Here is a 17,184-nt window from a genome sequence, read left to right as displayed (position 1 = left end):
ATTAGGGGCTGTAAATATGACTCTGTGATATGTGAGGAAGTATTCCTCTGCTGTACATTCTATGTATTATTCCACGTACTTCAATGGAAATCAATGAAGCATCGAACGAGTCTCTGTATCGAAAGGAACAGATTTCTTTGCGCCCGTCAAGATGAGGTGTCCCTTATTATTTTGGGCCCTCGGTAGTCAGCATCAAGTGCTCCCAAAGAAGAGGTGGAAAATTGTGTGAAATTGCCTCCCCTCTCCTGCTACAATGTGTCTGTGGAGGGTGCTCCTTGCTGGGCGTCAGCGCCACGTTCTCCATCCCACAGCCTCTCCAAGGGAAGGGAGACAAATAAGATCGAACCACAGGTCGGTTCCAATGTGGGCCCACAATCCAGGTTCAGGGCCTGACAATCTAATTTCAAATGGGCCTCTGACAGGCAGGATGACTGGGGTGGGGAAGGGGTCGGGATTATTGGGGTGGGGGCAGGGGCGGTTAATGGACTGCATTCACTGGATCCAAAGCCACGATCTGTAAAACAAAGAGCGCAAAATACGTGCCTCGTCGCACCCGACCCGGGGGCACGACAAGGCCGTGAAATATCACAAGGGTCCGCCTGCCTAGATCCAGATTTGCATGTAAAAGTGATTAGTTAGTCTCACTTGAATATATCTATGCCGGAGATACCCAAGGCATGTGATTGAACGGCCCATTCTCGGAGACCCAGTCTTGGCGCCTTTCAGCACTGATTTCTACAAACGTGGAGCAGGCATAACGGCACTTGGGCGGGGGGGCGGGGGGGGGGGGGTCTCCCAGGCGATCGGAGGGCCCGGGTGGTCTGGCACTGGGCAGGGTGGTACCCCGGCGCTCCTGGTGGCACCCGGTCACTTTGGCACTGCCAGGCTGGTAGTGCCAAGCTGCCAGGTTGCCCGTGCCCAGGCATCGGGCCCGAGGGGTATCCTGCCCTCGAGGGCATCCGGATTTTGGGGAGTGGAGAAGTCGGCAGATGGGGTAGAGATTTTAAAACGGCACCCCGATCACTTCCTGCACTGATGAGCTGAGCTTGTGCAGCTTGGGTGAGGCGTTCCTCACCTAGTCCCAAACAAGATCCCCAATTAATAGCAGGGTTGGTGCAAGCACCAGAAACAGCCCCCTAAACCCCGCCCAAAGCAGGATACAATCTGGCATGACCCACGTTACTGTTACACCCAACATCCCGCCCAGGATTCACCGCGGTGAGTCCGCCTCACTACCGCTGCCCGCGAGGACGGAGAATGTGGCACTCACCCAAATCTCCCAGTCACTGCAGCGGGAACAGAGAATCCCACCGGAGCAACCGGACAGAGAATCCCGCCGGAGTGACCGGACGGAGAATCCCGCCGGAGTGACGGGACGGAGAATCCAGCCGGAGTGACGGGTCGGAGAATCCCGCCGGAGTGACCGGACAGAGAATCCCACCGGAGTGATCGGACGGAGAATCCCGCCGGAGTGACGGGACGGAGAATCCAGCCGGAGTGACGGGTCGGAGAATCCCACCGGAGTGACCGGACGGAGAATCCAGCCGGAGTGACGGGACGGAGAATCCAGCCGGAGTGACGGGTCGGAGAATCCCGCCGGAGTGACCGGACGGAGAATCCAGCCGGAGTGACGGGACGGAGAATCCCGCCGGAGTGACCGGACGGAGAATCCAGCCGGAGTGACGGGACGGAGAATCCAGCCGGAGTGACGGGTCGGAGAATCCCACCGGAGTGACCGGACGGAGAATCCAGCCGGAGTGACGGGACTGAGAATCCCGCCGGAGTGACGGGTCGGAGAATCCCGCCGCAGTGACGGGTCGGAGAATCCCGCCATCCCGTCACTTATGTTGAAGTTCACAAAAGCGCAGCTAACAGCAGAAATGATGTTGAAATTAGTGGAGGGGGTGCCAGTGGTCGAGCATCCTCGAACAGATTCCTTCCACTGGGAATTCCCTCCGAGGTGCTCCTGCTCTGCGGCAGTAACTGTTTTGCTGCATTTATTGGCACTTTGGAGCCCAGGAACATTTTGAATGTGAATCTCAGTATAATTAGTTTGCAGATTAAGGCCGGGAATTTATGCTCCTATTCATGTCGGGCGGGTTCACTGACGACGGGAGAGGAAAATATCGCGAGAACGCCGGAGTCGCGTTTGACCACAACGTCAAATGCAGGGAGCGATCGTCCCCTCCCTGTGTCAGTGACGGGTCGCGTTCATCACGTTCAATGTCGGGAACCTCGTTATAATAAATTAACATATCATTATCAGGTCCACATGCCGGAATGAACCCCCACGTCACAAAATCCATCCAGGGCTGAGTAATGTCTGAACGGTGTGAAGCACGAATGATCTCAGGTGTGCATCTGGAAAGCAGTATTCCCGGGGAGTTCAGAGGTCAGTGCAACACTCAGCGGGGCAGGGTCATGCCAGGGTAGTGCCAGCTTGATGCCAGGGTAGTGTCAGGGGTGCCAGGGGGGTGATTGTTTCCTGGTTTGCTTGCTGGCCCTTTGCAAATGGCGCCCTGATCACCGAGTGTCTGATTTGGTGACGGGGTGGGCGAATCAGAGGTCACCCACCAGCGAACCGTCCTGGTACCTGTGACTGTAAGGTTTGTTTTCGAAGCCTGGCACTATATGGAGGAGAAAGCTGCCATTACAATTGACATCCTCAACGCCATTTTCTCCCGCCTGACATCGGCCTTTGCCGATATCGGAGAATGTCCGGGCCTAATCTAAGCATTCACCACTCCAACGCCACTCCCTGTTTTGTTTCCAAATCTTGGCAACTCCACAAGTGGCAGTGAGAGGAATTATCACAGTTAATGCACTCATGGATGGAAACATCCTCTTCATTTCTAAATTAAAGTTGAAAGCAATATTGGCAGAATAAACCTCCTTGGGCGGGATTTCCCGTTCCCCGACACCGATTTTGTTATCGGCGATCGGGCGGAGAATTCCTTTTTTAGCATAGAATCAGGGGCAGCTCCCCTTCCAAAATGGCATCATCGAGGAGCACGGATCACGCCGTTCAGGACGTCACCTGAAAGCCCTCACCGATCCTCCACCCCCGACGGGCAGAGTTCCCGCCCGCGTGGCGGACGTGAGGTCTCAGCGGTCGGAAACCCAGCGTGGCGGCTGCAAACTGTGTCCAGCGCCACCGACAGTCGGAGGGGAGCCGTGCTGCTGCCCAGTGTGGGAGGGGCTTCGCCGAGGGCTGGGGGGGACTGAGTGGCGAGGGGTCTCCAGGGTGGCGCTATCTGGGTCTGCGCGGGCCGGCGCCATGCTGGACGGTGCACCCGCTGCAGATCATCGCCGTGCGTATGCGCGGCCACGGACCCGGCAATTCTCTGGGCGTTTATATCGGGAAGGCCGTGCGTTTTACATGGCGCTGCTGCCAGCCCCTCACCTGTCGGAGGATCAGTGCGGGGGCGGCGCTGATTTTTCCCCCACAAAATACCACAGTTCCTCCGACGTAGCCCCAAAATCAGAAAATCCCGCCCCATATCTGACAGAAAATGGGTGCACAAAATGTAGAAATCAAATTTTAGTGGCTTAGAAATGATGAAAAATCAGAAATAAGGACACCAATCACTGAGATTCTCAGAAACCATTTGATCATTTGAAATTTTTCTGCACAATTTACAGGCACAATCCTTTGAGAGCAAATAAATCCTGATTGGTTTCAGTCCTAATCCTCCAACCTATTCATAGCTGACAGGCACACATTCCAAAAGTTCCAATTGGTCAATACTAAAGCCTCCACAGCCAATGAAAATTGCCAAATTCACTTTGTTGTGAAATGTTGACACATTGACAACAACAACACTTGCATTCAAGTGACACCTTTAACACAGTAAAATGTCCGCAGCTGTTTCAAAGGACCATCACCCCTTGACATTCAATGGCTTTACCATCACTGAATCTCCCACAATCAACATCCATTGACAGAAACTGAACTGGACTAGCCACATTAATACTGTGGCTACCAGGGCAGGTCAAAGACTAGGCATCCTACAGCAAGTAACTCACCTCCTGACCCTCCAAAGCGTGTCCACCATCTACAAGGCACAAGTCAGGAGTGTGATGGAATATTCTCCACTTGCCTGGATGAGTGCAGCTCCAACAACACTCAAGAAGCTCGACACCATCCAGTATAAAACAGCCCATTTGATTGCTCCCCTTCCACAAATATTCAAACCCACCACCACCGACGAACAGTGGCAGCCGAGCGTACCATCCACAAGATGCACTGCAGTGACTCACCAAGGTTCCTCAGACAGCAGCTTCCAAACCCACGACCACTACCATCTAGAAGGACATGAGCAGCAGATACCTGGAAACCCCACCACCTGGAGGTTCCCCTCCAAGTCACTCATCACCCTGACCTGCAAATATATCACCGTTCCTTCACCGGAGCTGGGTCAAGACCCTGAACTTCCCTCCCTAACAGCACAGTGGGTGCACCTACACCCCGAGGATTGCAGCGGTTCAAGAAGGCAGCTCACCACCAGTTTCTGAAGGGCAACTAGGGATGGGCAATAAATGTTGGCCTAACCAGCGACGCCCACATCCTGCAAATGAATACAAAATAAAAATTATCGAATGAAATTTGACACTGAGCCACATAAGGCAGGTGACCAAAAGCTTGGCCAAACAGGCAGATTTGAAGGAATGTCTTAAAGGGGGGAAAGTGAGGGAGAGAGCCAGTGGGGTTTAATGACGGAATTACGGAGCTTGAGGCTAGGGCAGCTGAAGGAGAATCAAAGTCCAAGTATTTAATAGGCAGATGCTGGAGCAATTAAAATGGGGGGATGCACAATAGGCCGGAATCCGAGGTGCACAGAGATCTGTGAGGGCTGTAGGAGATGACAGCGATGGGGAGCAGTGAGGAGGAATCTGAAAACAAGGGTGAGAATTTTGAAACAGATGGTTTCCAGCACCGGGAGCCAATGTGAGTCAAGGAGCACAAACAGGCTGAATAAGAGATAAGGAGACACTTCTTCGCACAAAGAGTGGCGAGCCTGTGGAATTCATTACCACAGGAAGTAGTTGGTGCTAAAGTTTTGAATATATTCAAGAGGTGGCTGTTTTGTTATGCTCTTGACGTAGCATAAGCTGCTTCCTTGATGTGCCCTCTGACAAAGAAAGGTTCAGACTTGGAGATAGCTTTAACATGTTTATTTAAACTGTTAACAATTCTCCTACTTGGATTCGACTCTCCCGTTAATCCTGCTATGTCTACTCAGACTGACGAACCATTCTGCTACAATCCAGGTGGTGGGTGTGATGTTGAATCAACCCTGTGTACACACTGAGTGTCTCCACTGGAAAGAGGAAGATCATGTGTGCTGTGTCCTTTTTATATGGTTGGTGTAATGCCCTCCTGTGGTAGTGTCACCTCTGTGTGTATCGTGAATGCCCATTGGTCGTGTCCTATCTTACTGGCCTATTGGTTGAATGTCTGTGTGTCATGTCTCTGGTGCTCCCTCTAGTGTCTATCTAGTCTACGTGTATTTACATTAACCCCCTTGTGTATCTACAGTGATGCATATCACCACAGTTGCTGCAAATACAGGGGCTGGTTTAGCTCACCTGGCTAAATCGTTGGCTTTTAAAGCAGACCAAGGCAGGCCAGCAGCACGGTTCGATTCCCGTACCAGCCTCCCCGGACAGGAGCCGGAATGTGGCGACTAGGGGCTTTTCACAGTAACTTCATTGAAGCCTACTCGTGACAATAAGCGATTTTCATTTCAAATAGCACTTGAGGAGAATGGGATCAAAGGCTATGGGGAGAAAGCAGGATTAGGCTATTGAGTTGGATGATCAGCCGTGATCGTGATGAATGGTGGAGCAGGCTCGAACGGCCAAAAGGCCTCCTCCTGCTCCTATCTTCTATGTATCTATGAATCTATGAATAATAGACCATTGGAATGTGTGGTTAGCTGACAACTCACACACATACTCAAACCATTTAGACTATGCAAATCGGAAGCAAAGGTTTGATCCAGATTTATTCTGCTGCATTAAATGTGAATAAATCATTTGAGAGCAACCCAGCAAAGGGATCGAACAGCAGTTCTCCATGGCAGGGTGTTGTCTGGTGTGTGAATTTGGGGGAGAATGGCTTCGTCGGTGGAACCTGGGCCTGAATAGAAAGGACACATTGTCATACCAAAGTCGTCATCCATTACTTGACAGTGAGATGAGAGTAGGGGTGGCACCAACTACCTAATCGCCAATTGACACAATCTACAGCTCAGTGCTGTCCAGAATCTGGCTGGAACAAACAGTACCTATAGCTGGGTCGGCAAATGGAAGTCACACTGTTACCTTTTCTCCTATTCAATCATGGCATGTGGGCGTCGCTAGCTAGGCCAGAATTTATTGCCCGTCCCTAACTGCCCTTGAACTGAGTGACCACTTCAGAGGGGATTTAAGAGTCAACCACATTGCTGCGGATCTTGGGTCACAGGTAGGCCAGACCAGGTAAGGATGGCAGATTTCCTTCCCGAAAGGACATTAGTGAACCAGTTGGGTTTTTACGACAAACGACAATGGTTTCATGGTCATCATTAGGTTTTTTAATTCCAGATTTATTTTTGTCGGGTCAGAGGAAAGGGAGCTCTATTCAGTGTCTAAATCATATTTAAGCTGTCTGATAAATGCTTGGACTTTGATTCTCCGTTCCGTTTATGCCAGTGGAATTCTCCGTTCCCGCCGCATGAATGGAGATTTGGCTGAGCGGCAAATTCTCCATCCTCACAGACAGCGGTAGAGAGACAGACTCACCACGGAGAACCTCGCCCTTGGCATTGCTACTGGTACATGGGTAGAAAAGTGTTGTTTCTCTAGTATAAAACTTCCAATCAGTGAAAAAATGATGAATGATGGATTTCATGCAAATTGCTCGTCAAAAAAGACCAAACTTCATCTAGTTCACACCTTCTACCATCCAACAGGGCAGCAAGCTAACACAGTGGTTACTGTCTGGGTCACTGTCTGTGCTGAATCTGCACGTTCTCCCCGTGTCTGCGTGGGTTTCCTCCGGGGTCTCCAGTTTCCTCCCACAGTCTAAAGATGTGCAGGTTAGGTGGATTAGCCATGATAAATTGCCCTTAGTGTCCAAAAAGGTTGGGTTGGATGGGGTTACAGGGTTACGGGGGGGGGGGGGGGGGTGGAGTTATGGGCTTGTGTAGGGTACCCTTTCCAAAGGCCGGTGCAGACTCGATGGGCCAAATGGCCTCCTTCTGCACTGTAAATTCGATGATTGTGTAAATTCTATGAACAGCCACATGTCCAATGATAATGGACTTTGTGACCAGTCACAGTGACCAGACCCTGTCAATGAGTTTACAAGAGAGATAGAAGCGAGGTGAGGAAAACCCTCGGTGGTGGAGAGCTTTGGGAGCCATAAACCCAAAGTCATCAGTTCCTCCCAAACTACCATCGCCACATACCATGGGCGAAATTCTCCGACCCCGGCGGCCGAAAATCCCGCCCCCTGCCGTGGCAGAGATTCTCCGCCACCCGGGAAGTGGCGGTGGCGGGAATCTCGCCACTCCGATCGGAGAGGCCCCTGAGGTGATTCTCCGGCCCGGATGGGCCGAAGTCCCGCCGCTGGGAGGCCTCTCCCGCCGCCGAGGTTTGAACCACCTCTGGAACGGTGGGATCAGCGGCGCGAGCGGGCCCCTGGGTCCTGGGGAGGGCGGGGGGGTGATCGAACTCCGGGGGGTGCCCCCACGGTGTCCTGGCCCGCAATCGGGGCCTGAGTGGTTGGCGCTACTCCCCTACGCTGGCACCCTCCGTCACGCCGTGTAGGGGAGAATCCAGCCCCAGGTCTCAAATGAGGGTCGTGGATGCTCCATTGTTCAGCATATTCCAGACGGAGATCGATAGTTTTTTCAGCTCTCAGTGAAACAAGGGATATGGGGAGTGGGTTGAGACAGCAGATCAGCCATGACCGCACTGAATAGTGGAGCAGGCTTGATGGGTTGAATGGTCTCGTCGTGCCACTCCGTTCCTTTTTACTTTCTCATTTTTACTTCCTAACTTTTACTTCAGTTGGGAACTGTGCATTTCTCATCTGACCTTCTAACTCGGGCCTGAGGGGTCACGGGAAGGAGTAGGATGGAACAGGATGGGAGGGTGGTGATGGGGGGGATCAACAGTGGAAGTAGTTTTAATCATAAGACCATAAAACATAGGAGCAGAATGAGGCCACTCGGCCCATCAAGTCTGCTCTGCCATTCAATCATGGCTGACATTTTTCTCGTCCCCATTCTCCTGCCTTCTCCCCGTAACCCCTGATCCCCTTATTAATAAAGAAACTATCTATCTTTGCCTTAAAGACACTCAGTGATTTGGTCTCCACAGCCTTCTGCGGCAAAGATTCTGCGTTCCACAGATTCACCACCCTCTGGCTGAAGAAATTCCTCCTCATCTCTGTTTTAAAGGATCGTACCTTTAGTCTGAGATGGTGTCCTCCGGTTCTAGATTTTCCGACAAGTGGAAACACCCTCTCCACATCCACTCTACCCAGGCCTCGCAGTATCCTGTAAATTTCAATAAGATCCCCCCTCATCCTTCTAAACTCCAACGAGAACAGACACAGAGTCCTCAACCGTTCCTCATACGACAAGACCTTAATTCCAGGGATCATTCTTGAGAACGTCCTCTGGACCCTTTCCAAGGCCAACACATCTTTCCTTAGATACAGGGCCCAAAATTGTTCACAATACTCCAAATGGGGTCTGACCAGAGCCCTATATAGCCTCAGAAGTACATCCCTGGTCTTGTTTTCTAGCCCTCCCCACATGAATGCTAACATTGCATTTGTCTTCTTAACTGCTGACTGAACCTGCACGTTAACCTTAAGAGAATCATGAACAAGGACTCCCAAGTCCCTTTGTGCTTCTGATTTCCAAACCATTTCCCCATTTAGAAAATAGTTTATGCCTAAATTCCTCCTTCCGAAGTGCATAACCTCACACTTTTCCACATTGTATTCCATCTGCCACTTCATTGCCCACTCTCCTAGCTTGTCCAAGTCCTTCTGCAGCCCCCTTGCTTCCTCAATACTAGCTGTCCCTCTACAGATCTTTGTATCATCTGTAAAATTAGCAACAGTGCCTTCAGTTCCTTCTTCCAGATCATTAATGTATATTGTGAAAAGTTGTAGTCCCAGCACAGACCCCTGAGTCACACCACTAGCCACCAGCTGCCATCCTGAAAAAGACCCCTTTATCCCCACTCTCTGCCTTCTGCAGTCAGCCAATCCTCTATCCATGCCAGGATCTTACCCTTAACGCCATGGGCTCTTAACTTATTTAACAATCTCCGATGTGGCACCTTGTCAAAGGCCTTCTGGAAATCTAAATAAATCACATTCACTGGTTCTCCTTTGTCTAACTGCCTTGTTACTTCCTCAAAGAACTCTAACAGATTTGTCAGGCATGACCTCCCCTTGACGAAGCCGTGCTAACTCAGTCCTATTTTACCATGCACTTCCAATTACTCCGCAATCTCGTCTTTAAGAATGGACTCTAAAATCTTACCAATGACCGAAGTCAGGCTAACCAGCCTATAATGTCCCGTCTTCTGCCTCCCTCCCTTCTTAAATACGGGTGTTACATTAGCCACATTCCAGTCTTCTGGGACCCTTCCTGCCTCCAGTGATTCCTGAAAGATCCTTCTAATAATTCTAGTCTGAGTAATTGGCCATCAGAAGTTTGTACTTCGTGGGGAACTTCCATGCAGTTCTTGCATGGGGACTTCTGCGGTGGGGAGCACATCTCCTAGGGTACCTCCAGGATATCAACACTCAAAAATCAAAAGTTCTGGGCCATTGTATACTTATATTCTTAAAGGTACACTGAGTCCTGACATATTCATGTCTGAAAGAAAAGGCATTAATTGACTTCTGAACATGTGGCATCTTATAAAGGCCGGATGGTGCACAAGGGAAAGACACGGGCAGGAATTCTCCAGCCATTGGAATTCTTTGTTCTCGCCGGCAGTACAACCCACCTGTGGGTTTCCCGGAAGCGTGGGGGGGGGGGGGGGGGGGGGGGGGTTTCAATGGGAATTCCCATCGACAAGCGGTGGGAGTAGAGAATCCTACCATCAGCAAACGGAGCGCCGCCGAGAAACACTCTATTGGGGGTCCGGAGGTTGCCGCCCACAATCTTCTTCATAAGTATTCGATCTACAAACAATCAGTGGGATTGTCCAACCCACCCCCCCCCCCCCCCCCCCCGCCGAGTCGGAGAATCTCCAGGGGGGGCGGCACGAATCCCACCCCGCCGCCCAGACGCCAGCTGCCGTATTCTCCGGTACCGGATTTTGGGAGGGGGCGGGGTTCACGCCACGCTGGTCGGGGGATATTGGTAGCGCCCCCCCCCCCCCCCCCCCCCAGCAATTGTCCCGATGGGCCGAGCGGGCGTCCGTTTTTGGCCAGTCCCACCGGCTTGGATTAGACATGGTCCCAAATTGGGGGGGGGGGGGGGGGGGATCCAACCCGGGGGGATCCAACCCGGGGGGGGCCCAACCCGGGGGGGGCCCACGGTGGCCTGCCCCACGATCGGGACCCACCGATCTGCGGGCGGGCCTGTGCCGTGGGGACACTCCTTCCTTCCGCGCCGGCGTGGAGAAGACAATCCCCTACACATGCGCCAGAATATGTCGGCCAATCTGCGCATGTGCCGAACCACACCAGCGATTCTGCGCATGCGCGGGATCACGCTGGCTCTGCTGCATGCGCAAACTTGCGCAGTCCCTTCAGCACCGGCTGGCGCTGTGGAAACCCCTCCGGCGTCCACCTCGCCTCCGGAAGTGTGGAGAATTCCGCACTTTTTGCGGGCTGTTGACGCCGGAATGGTTCACGGCGGTTTTCCCGCTGGTGTGGGGATTTAGTTCTGCGAAAGGAGAATCCCGCCCAATGACTCTGGCATTCAGCAAAATGGCAGGCATCACGCAATGGCCACCGATATGTCAGCGTTAAAAAGCCTTGAAAAGACGAGCCAGTGAGACTCCAAGATGAAGCTGAGGGGACAGTCCCGTGAACAAAGATACCATGGGAGAAAAGTAACACCCATTGTGCAAAGGGAGAACAAGCCAATCAGATGAAGAAAAGATCAGAGAAGACAACTGTCACATGCACCATACCGTGCAGAGAAGAAAAGCACTCAGTCACGCTCAACGAGCACCCCACCCAATTCAAACACTTAGGCATGCTGCAGAAGAGCGATGCAATGCTCAGGCACAGAAAGAGGTCAACTACAAAACACAGATGCCAAATTGGCACAACATCCCTCTACACTGTAGAGTAGATGGTCCACCCGTGCAGGCAAGTCGCGTGAAGCAAAAGCATCAAGCCTTAGCCAATGGTATGGTGGATACCGAAGAGATGCAGTGTCTTGGCCACAACGAGTGTGCGGTGGGCAGCCGCCTGCATCTAAACACACAAGATTGACAATCGCTCCAACATGTGGCTACCACCATCACTGCCCAGCATGCGTTACCTTGTAAAAGGAGCCCATCTCTGCGTATGGACAAACTCTCAGAAGACATCACCCTGTTCCAAAAACATATCAACATTTGTTAATCAGAGCTCCATGACACAGAGCACATATCATTGGTGCCTTTTACATCTTTTGAAAGGCTCAGCATTGCAAATAGACTTTCATTATGTTGAGGGCTGTTGTGTAATGGTGCTCACAGCTACACCAGTGGGTAGATTCACGTTTTTACGATGCAACTTTTATTGCAGTCTTTTGCAATGCATTCAGTATTACTCGGAGGCAGGTAAACCCCATTTTGCACCTTTTCTCAAACAAGCTGAAACAGTCAGCTGGTTTGTCTGTCGGGCAGTGCTGTTATCCTGTCCTTGGCGAGTGGAGGAAGAATGTCTCCTAGCAAGGGGGGATTTGCAACCAAAGAAAGTCTTCCCTACTTCTCAGCTGATTCAGTGGACTGCGTGTGAAAGTAGTCCAGTCATAATCATTAATTCCAGCGTCTGAAAATTTAAATTAACAAGGAAGGTTAATCGGAGCTTCCTGGTTGTCTGTCTGTGAGAATGCTTCAATGCGATTGGCTGTTTACTCGTGGTTTGTTGACATCATTGCTGCCGGACACCTGACGATCTCCATGTCTTGGCGCCAGTTTCAAACTGTGATTGGGAAAGGGGAAATCCACACCACAGAGAATCGCTGGATTTCTGTGAGCAGCGTTATTTAATGTCGGCAGGGAGCAGCTTTGCTACCCTCTGCCTGCAAAGTCCAGCCCAACGTTGCTGGTGGGGTGAAATATGAAAGAGAGATGTGTTGCAAAATTGCAATTTTCCAAACTAAAAACGAGACAGAAATGGTGAGATAGGCACAGACTGAAATGTGGAACTGAGGGTAGTGCAAGGCAGCTCGTACCTCTCACCTTTACCCTTGCCAAAGAGAAAATGCTGGAAAATCTCAGCAGGTCTGGCAGCATCTGTAGGGAGAGAAAAGAGCTAGCGTTTCGAAACTGGGAAGTAAATTTAGGCCTGAGCTTAGGAGGAACTTCTTCACCCAAAGGGTTGTGAATCTATGGAATTCCCTGCCCAGTGAAGCAGTTGAGGCTCCTTCATTAAATGTTTTCAAGGTAAAGATAGATAGTTTTTTGAAGAATAAAGGGATTAAGGGTTGTGGTGTTCGGGCCGGAAAGTGGAGCTGAGTCCACAAAAGATCAACCATGCTCTAATTGAATGGTGGAGCAGGTTCGAAGGGCCAGATGGCCTACTCCTGCTGCTAGTTCTTATGTTAGCTCTTTTCTCTCCCTACAGATGCTGCCAGACCTGCTGAGGTTTTCCAGCATTTTCTCTTTGGTTTCAGATTCCAGCCTCCGCAGTAATTTGCTTTGCCTCTTACCCTTGCTGTTGCTTTTAAAGAAATTGGAGCCAGACTTAAATTTACTCGTCCAGCTGGTGGAGTTCGAGCCGATGGAACTGGACGAGAGGGATTTGCCCAGGTTCTCGGAGCTGACTTTCTTCGTGTTGTTCGTGATCGTGCGGCTCCAATCTGGGAATTGAAACAGCAGAAACAGCGTTTAAGGGAGATTCGCGGAATTGCAATTAAAAATAATAAAGTAACCGCATGAGCCGAAAGATTTTGTGCAATGGAACAGAATTCATTTTCATCTGAGTCAATTCTCAGGAGAGGAATTATATTCGTATTATTATTTCCAAAAATGTTCTTCCTCATTGAACTTAATACATATTTTCTCTGCATTGCGCATTTGAAGGTCTTTCAGTCAACTCCAAGGGCACCTTGGGTGAGAGTGTTATTAACTCTGATTGGACATGTTCCTGAAGGCTCCATCACATGACCTTCAACTGCCCTGTCCCATGTCCATGCCGACATGTCCAATCTTCACAGTCTACCCACACCAACTGGAATAAAAATAGGCTCTTAATGAATTGGATTGGGCTTGATTGACAGCCAAATAACCTTTTAATCCATCCCATTTTTATAAATAATTTTCAACGGTAATGAAATAAAACCTCACAGATTTTCTAGTGCCCTCTGGTTTTTATCCCAGGTTTTCTCTTACGATTAAAGGATAGTCTTTAATTTAGGGCCGCACAATAGCACAAGTAATTAGCATTGTGGCTTCATAGCACCAGGGTCCCAGGTTCGATTCCCGGCTTGGGTCACTGTCTGTGCGGAGTCTGCACGTTCGCCCCGTGTCTGCGTGGGTTTCCTCCGGGTGCTCCGGTTTCCTCCCACAGTCCAAAGACGTGCAGGGTAGGTGGATTGACCATGATAAATTGACCTTAGCGACCAAAAACAGTTTCGGAGGGGTTATTGGGTTACGGGGATAGGGTGGAAGTGAGGGCTTAAGTGGGTCAGTGTAGAGTCGATGGGCCGAATGGCCTCCTTCAGCACTGTATGTTCTATGTCCTGGAGTCCCAGGACAAAGCTGGAGAGTTGGCAACCACATTTGGCGGTCATTCTGAAGGGTGTCGGGACATTATCTGGATGCAGCTGGCATGGGATTGTGTCAGGATCATTTCCACCTTCCATCCCTCACCTCGATTGGTGAAGCTGATACCAAGACACAGCACCTTTCTTTACTGAGAGAGTTTATTTATCTGTTCAGTCTCCCTCCACTCATCCCAGCTATCCCCTACTTATACACTGATGATTAGAACAAAAAAGTCAATAAATCAAATATAAAATAACAGGGAGTGACAGCCCCATGGGAGGGGGGTGGGTTCTGTAACTAAAACAAATTGCTCAAGGGCAATTAATACCCATCACCTATTACTTGTAACCGTAACAATATAATAGACATTAACAAACCTTAACAATGTCATTGACAGTGATTAACACTGGCCACAGTTTCACCTCACTCAAAATGTCCGCTCTTCAAGCATGACCTGAGATAGAAAGGGCTGACCCTACAGGTCATGGTGACCAAATCTGTACCACATTCTTGATAAATGTCAAGACCTTACCAGCAGGAAAATATGCACAGGAATCAGGGTGGGGGGGGAAATTGGAGCTGGTTTCTTCCCCTGTTTCATTTTCACTTCCTAGCCCAGGGACACCCACCGAGCCTGTTTCTCACACTGGCAACAAAGCTCGGTTCCAAGATGGGACGTCAGTCCACCCAGAGATCCTTTAAAGACACTCATGTGCCATCTTTTACAGATAATGGAGTACAAGGTCAAATGACCTGTGTCCTTACTGAAGCCATCATTATGTGCCTCAGATCGTTCTACGTTTCTATAGAGGCAGACACCCTCATCATATTTTAAAAGTGTATGGATACACAATAAAGGTTCCATAGCCTACAGGGCTACAGATCAAGTGGTGGTGTCATCGAGGTCTACAGCATGGAAACAGGCCCTTCGGCCAAGCCGCCCAGATTTTACCACTGAACTAGTCCCAATTGCCCGCATTTGGCCCATATCCCTCTATACCCAGCTTACCCATGTATGCTACGAGGTGGGATTAAGCCGAAAGCTCTTGCTTGGCTAGCAAAGACATGATGGGCCAAATGACCTTCGTTTTTTGCCATACGTCTTCCCATGTTTCTATATCTCTTATCATATGCGAGGCTCAAACAGAAGCTGATCTGGATCTTACCGGAATTTTCTGGGAGTCGGAATCTGCCACAGCAAAGATATCGTCTCCATTGCTTCTGTACATTTTCCTTCAGAGCGCAGTGGAACACAAATACGAAGAAGCCTGAATTTAATAAGAAGGTCTTGGTTACAACAGTGAGTTCAGGGCCAGGGCCCCGAGTGAAGCACGACTGGATCCTTGAGGCATAGGAATCCATGTAGAATGCCACTGCCAATTTACACAAGTTAGGTTCAATGGGAGAGCGATTCCAATGCTGTGGGGGGATTAAAGAAGGTGAGGTTGTTCCCTGTAGTGCACAGAGGGTTGAGGAGACCTGATGTTTAAGACTAGGGAGGTTATGCTGCAATTGTATAAGGTGTTAGTGAGGCCACACCTGGAGTATTGTGTTCAGTTTTGGTCTCCTTACTTGAGAAAGGATGTACTGGCACTGGAGGGTGTGCAGAGGAGATTCACTACGTTAATCCCAGAGTAAAGGGGTTGGATTACGAGGAGTGATTGAGTAGACTGGGACTGTACTCGTTGGAATTTAGAAGGATGAGAGGGGATCTTACAGAAACATTTAAAATTATGAAGGGAATAGATAGGATAGATGCGGGAAGGTTGTTTCCACTGGCGGGTGAAAGCAGAACTAGGGGGCATAGCCTCAAAATAAGGGGAAGTAGATTTAGGACTGAGTTTAGGAGGAACTTCTTCACCCAAAGGGTTGTGAATCTATGGAATTCCTTGCCCAGTGAAGCAGTTGAGGCTCCTTCATTTAATGTTTTTAAGGTAAAGATAGATAGTTTTCTGAAGAATAAAGGGATTAAGGGTTATGGTGTACGGGCCGGAAAGTGGAGCTGAGTCCACAAAAGATCAGCCATGATCTCATTGAATGGCGGAGCAGGCTCGAGGGGCCAGATGGCCTACTCCTGCTCCTAGTTCGTATGTTCGTATGATGGAGGTATTCAAAATAACGAGGGCTTTCGATTGAGTCAGTGGGGAAAAAATAGTTCCTCTGACAAATGGTTTGGTAGCCAGAGAGTCACTGCTTTAAAACAGGGGAAATAAAGGTTATCAAGATCTAGAATGTGTTACCTTTAGTGCGTGTGCAATCATATTCCATAGCATCTTCCAGAAGGTCATTGAAGAGACCTGATGGGGAGATGGCGGCGTAGTGGGTTTGTCACTGGTCTAGTAATCCGGCAAACCCTGGGCAATGCTCTGGGGACGTGGGTTCGAATCCCACCACGGCAGATGGTGAAATTTAAATTCAATAAAATTCTGGAACTAAAAGTGTTACCATGAAACCAAAATCCCATCTGATTGACTAATGCCCTTTAGGGAGGGAGGGAAATCTGATTGATTTATTGTCACATGTGCTGAAGTACAGTGAAAAGTATCTTTCTGCGGCCAAGGGAACGTACACAGTACGTACACAGTAGACCAAAAGAATAATCGACAAAGTCCATTGACAAATAGCGATTGGTTACAGTGTGGAACAAGGGCCAAACGAAGCATATACATGAGCAAGAGCAGCATAGGGCGTCGTGAATAGTGTTCTTACAGGGAACAGATCAGTCTGAGGGGGAGTCGTTGAGGAGTCTTGTAGCTGTGCCATCAAACAACCACGATTTACGCTATCGGAGAAAAGGTGACGATTGGTTGACAAGTCAACTCTGATTAGTCGAGCCGTTACCAAGGAGAAAGCAGCGGGGAACAGGATGAGAATACCTTGCAAAGAGTTGAAGATGGCAAACAGGTACATGAACGCCAGATTCACTGGACCCCAGGCAAAGAAGGCAAAGCCCCAGGTCATCCCCAGCAGGAACGTTAGGCTGACGACGCTCCGCAGGTTCCGCAGAATCTCCTCCCTCAGGTTCCGGTTGCTCTTCTTCCCATTCCTTCCACAGATCTGCATTAAAACCACGATAAACATGGCTACGTTCACCAGGAAGACGATCACGAAATAGCTCACACAGGTGACATAGAACACGATGGGATGATTGATCCAGCAGCTACAGGGGGAATGGAAAGGAACATAAATTAATCAAGATTAAAACAAGCCCTGTCATCCAATTGGTTGAAAGAT

The 17,184-nt window shown here is 49.8% G+C and overlaps 1 protein-coding gene across 8 annotated transcripts in view; it reads right to left on the bottom strand.

Moving 5' to 3' along the window:
* adgrg6 (adhesion G protein-coupled receptor G6) overlaps nucleotides 1-17,184 on the bottom strand; it is a 138,108-nt gene that overhangs the window by 4,132 nt on the left and 116,792 nt on the right. For 7 of the 8 annotated variants that reach the window (XM_038816609.1, XM_038816632.1, XM_038816624.1 and 4 more), the window contains 3 exons: nucleotides 16,827-17,110; nucleotides 15,117-15,218; nucleotides 12,894-13,043 (listed from right to left, as the gene is read on the bottom strand). In XM_038816609.1, coding sequence (XP_038672537.1) covers nucleotides 12,894-13,043; nucleotides 15,117-15,218; nucleotides 16,827-17,110 — 536 coding nt within the window. Of the gene's footprint in view, nucleotides 1-11,516; nucleotides 11,570-12,893; nucleotides 13,044-15,116; nucleotides 15,219-16,826; nucleotides 17,111-17,184 lie in introns of all 8 variants that reach the window. The other variant, XM_038816663.1, reaches the window with a different exon arrangement.

The sequence above is a fragment of the Scyliorhinus canicula genome, chromosome 1, assembly GCF_902713615.1.
Source record: "Scyliorhinus canicula chromosome 1, sScyCan1.1, whole genome shotgun sequence".
Lineage (NCBI taxonomy): Eukaryota > Metazoa > Chordata > Chondrichthyes > Carcharhiniformes > Scyliorhinidae > Scyliorhinus > Scyliorhinus canicula.
Note: the sequence above shows the minus strand (reverse complement) of the source record. Positions and strands in the feature narration are given on the sequence as shown.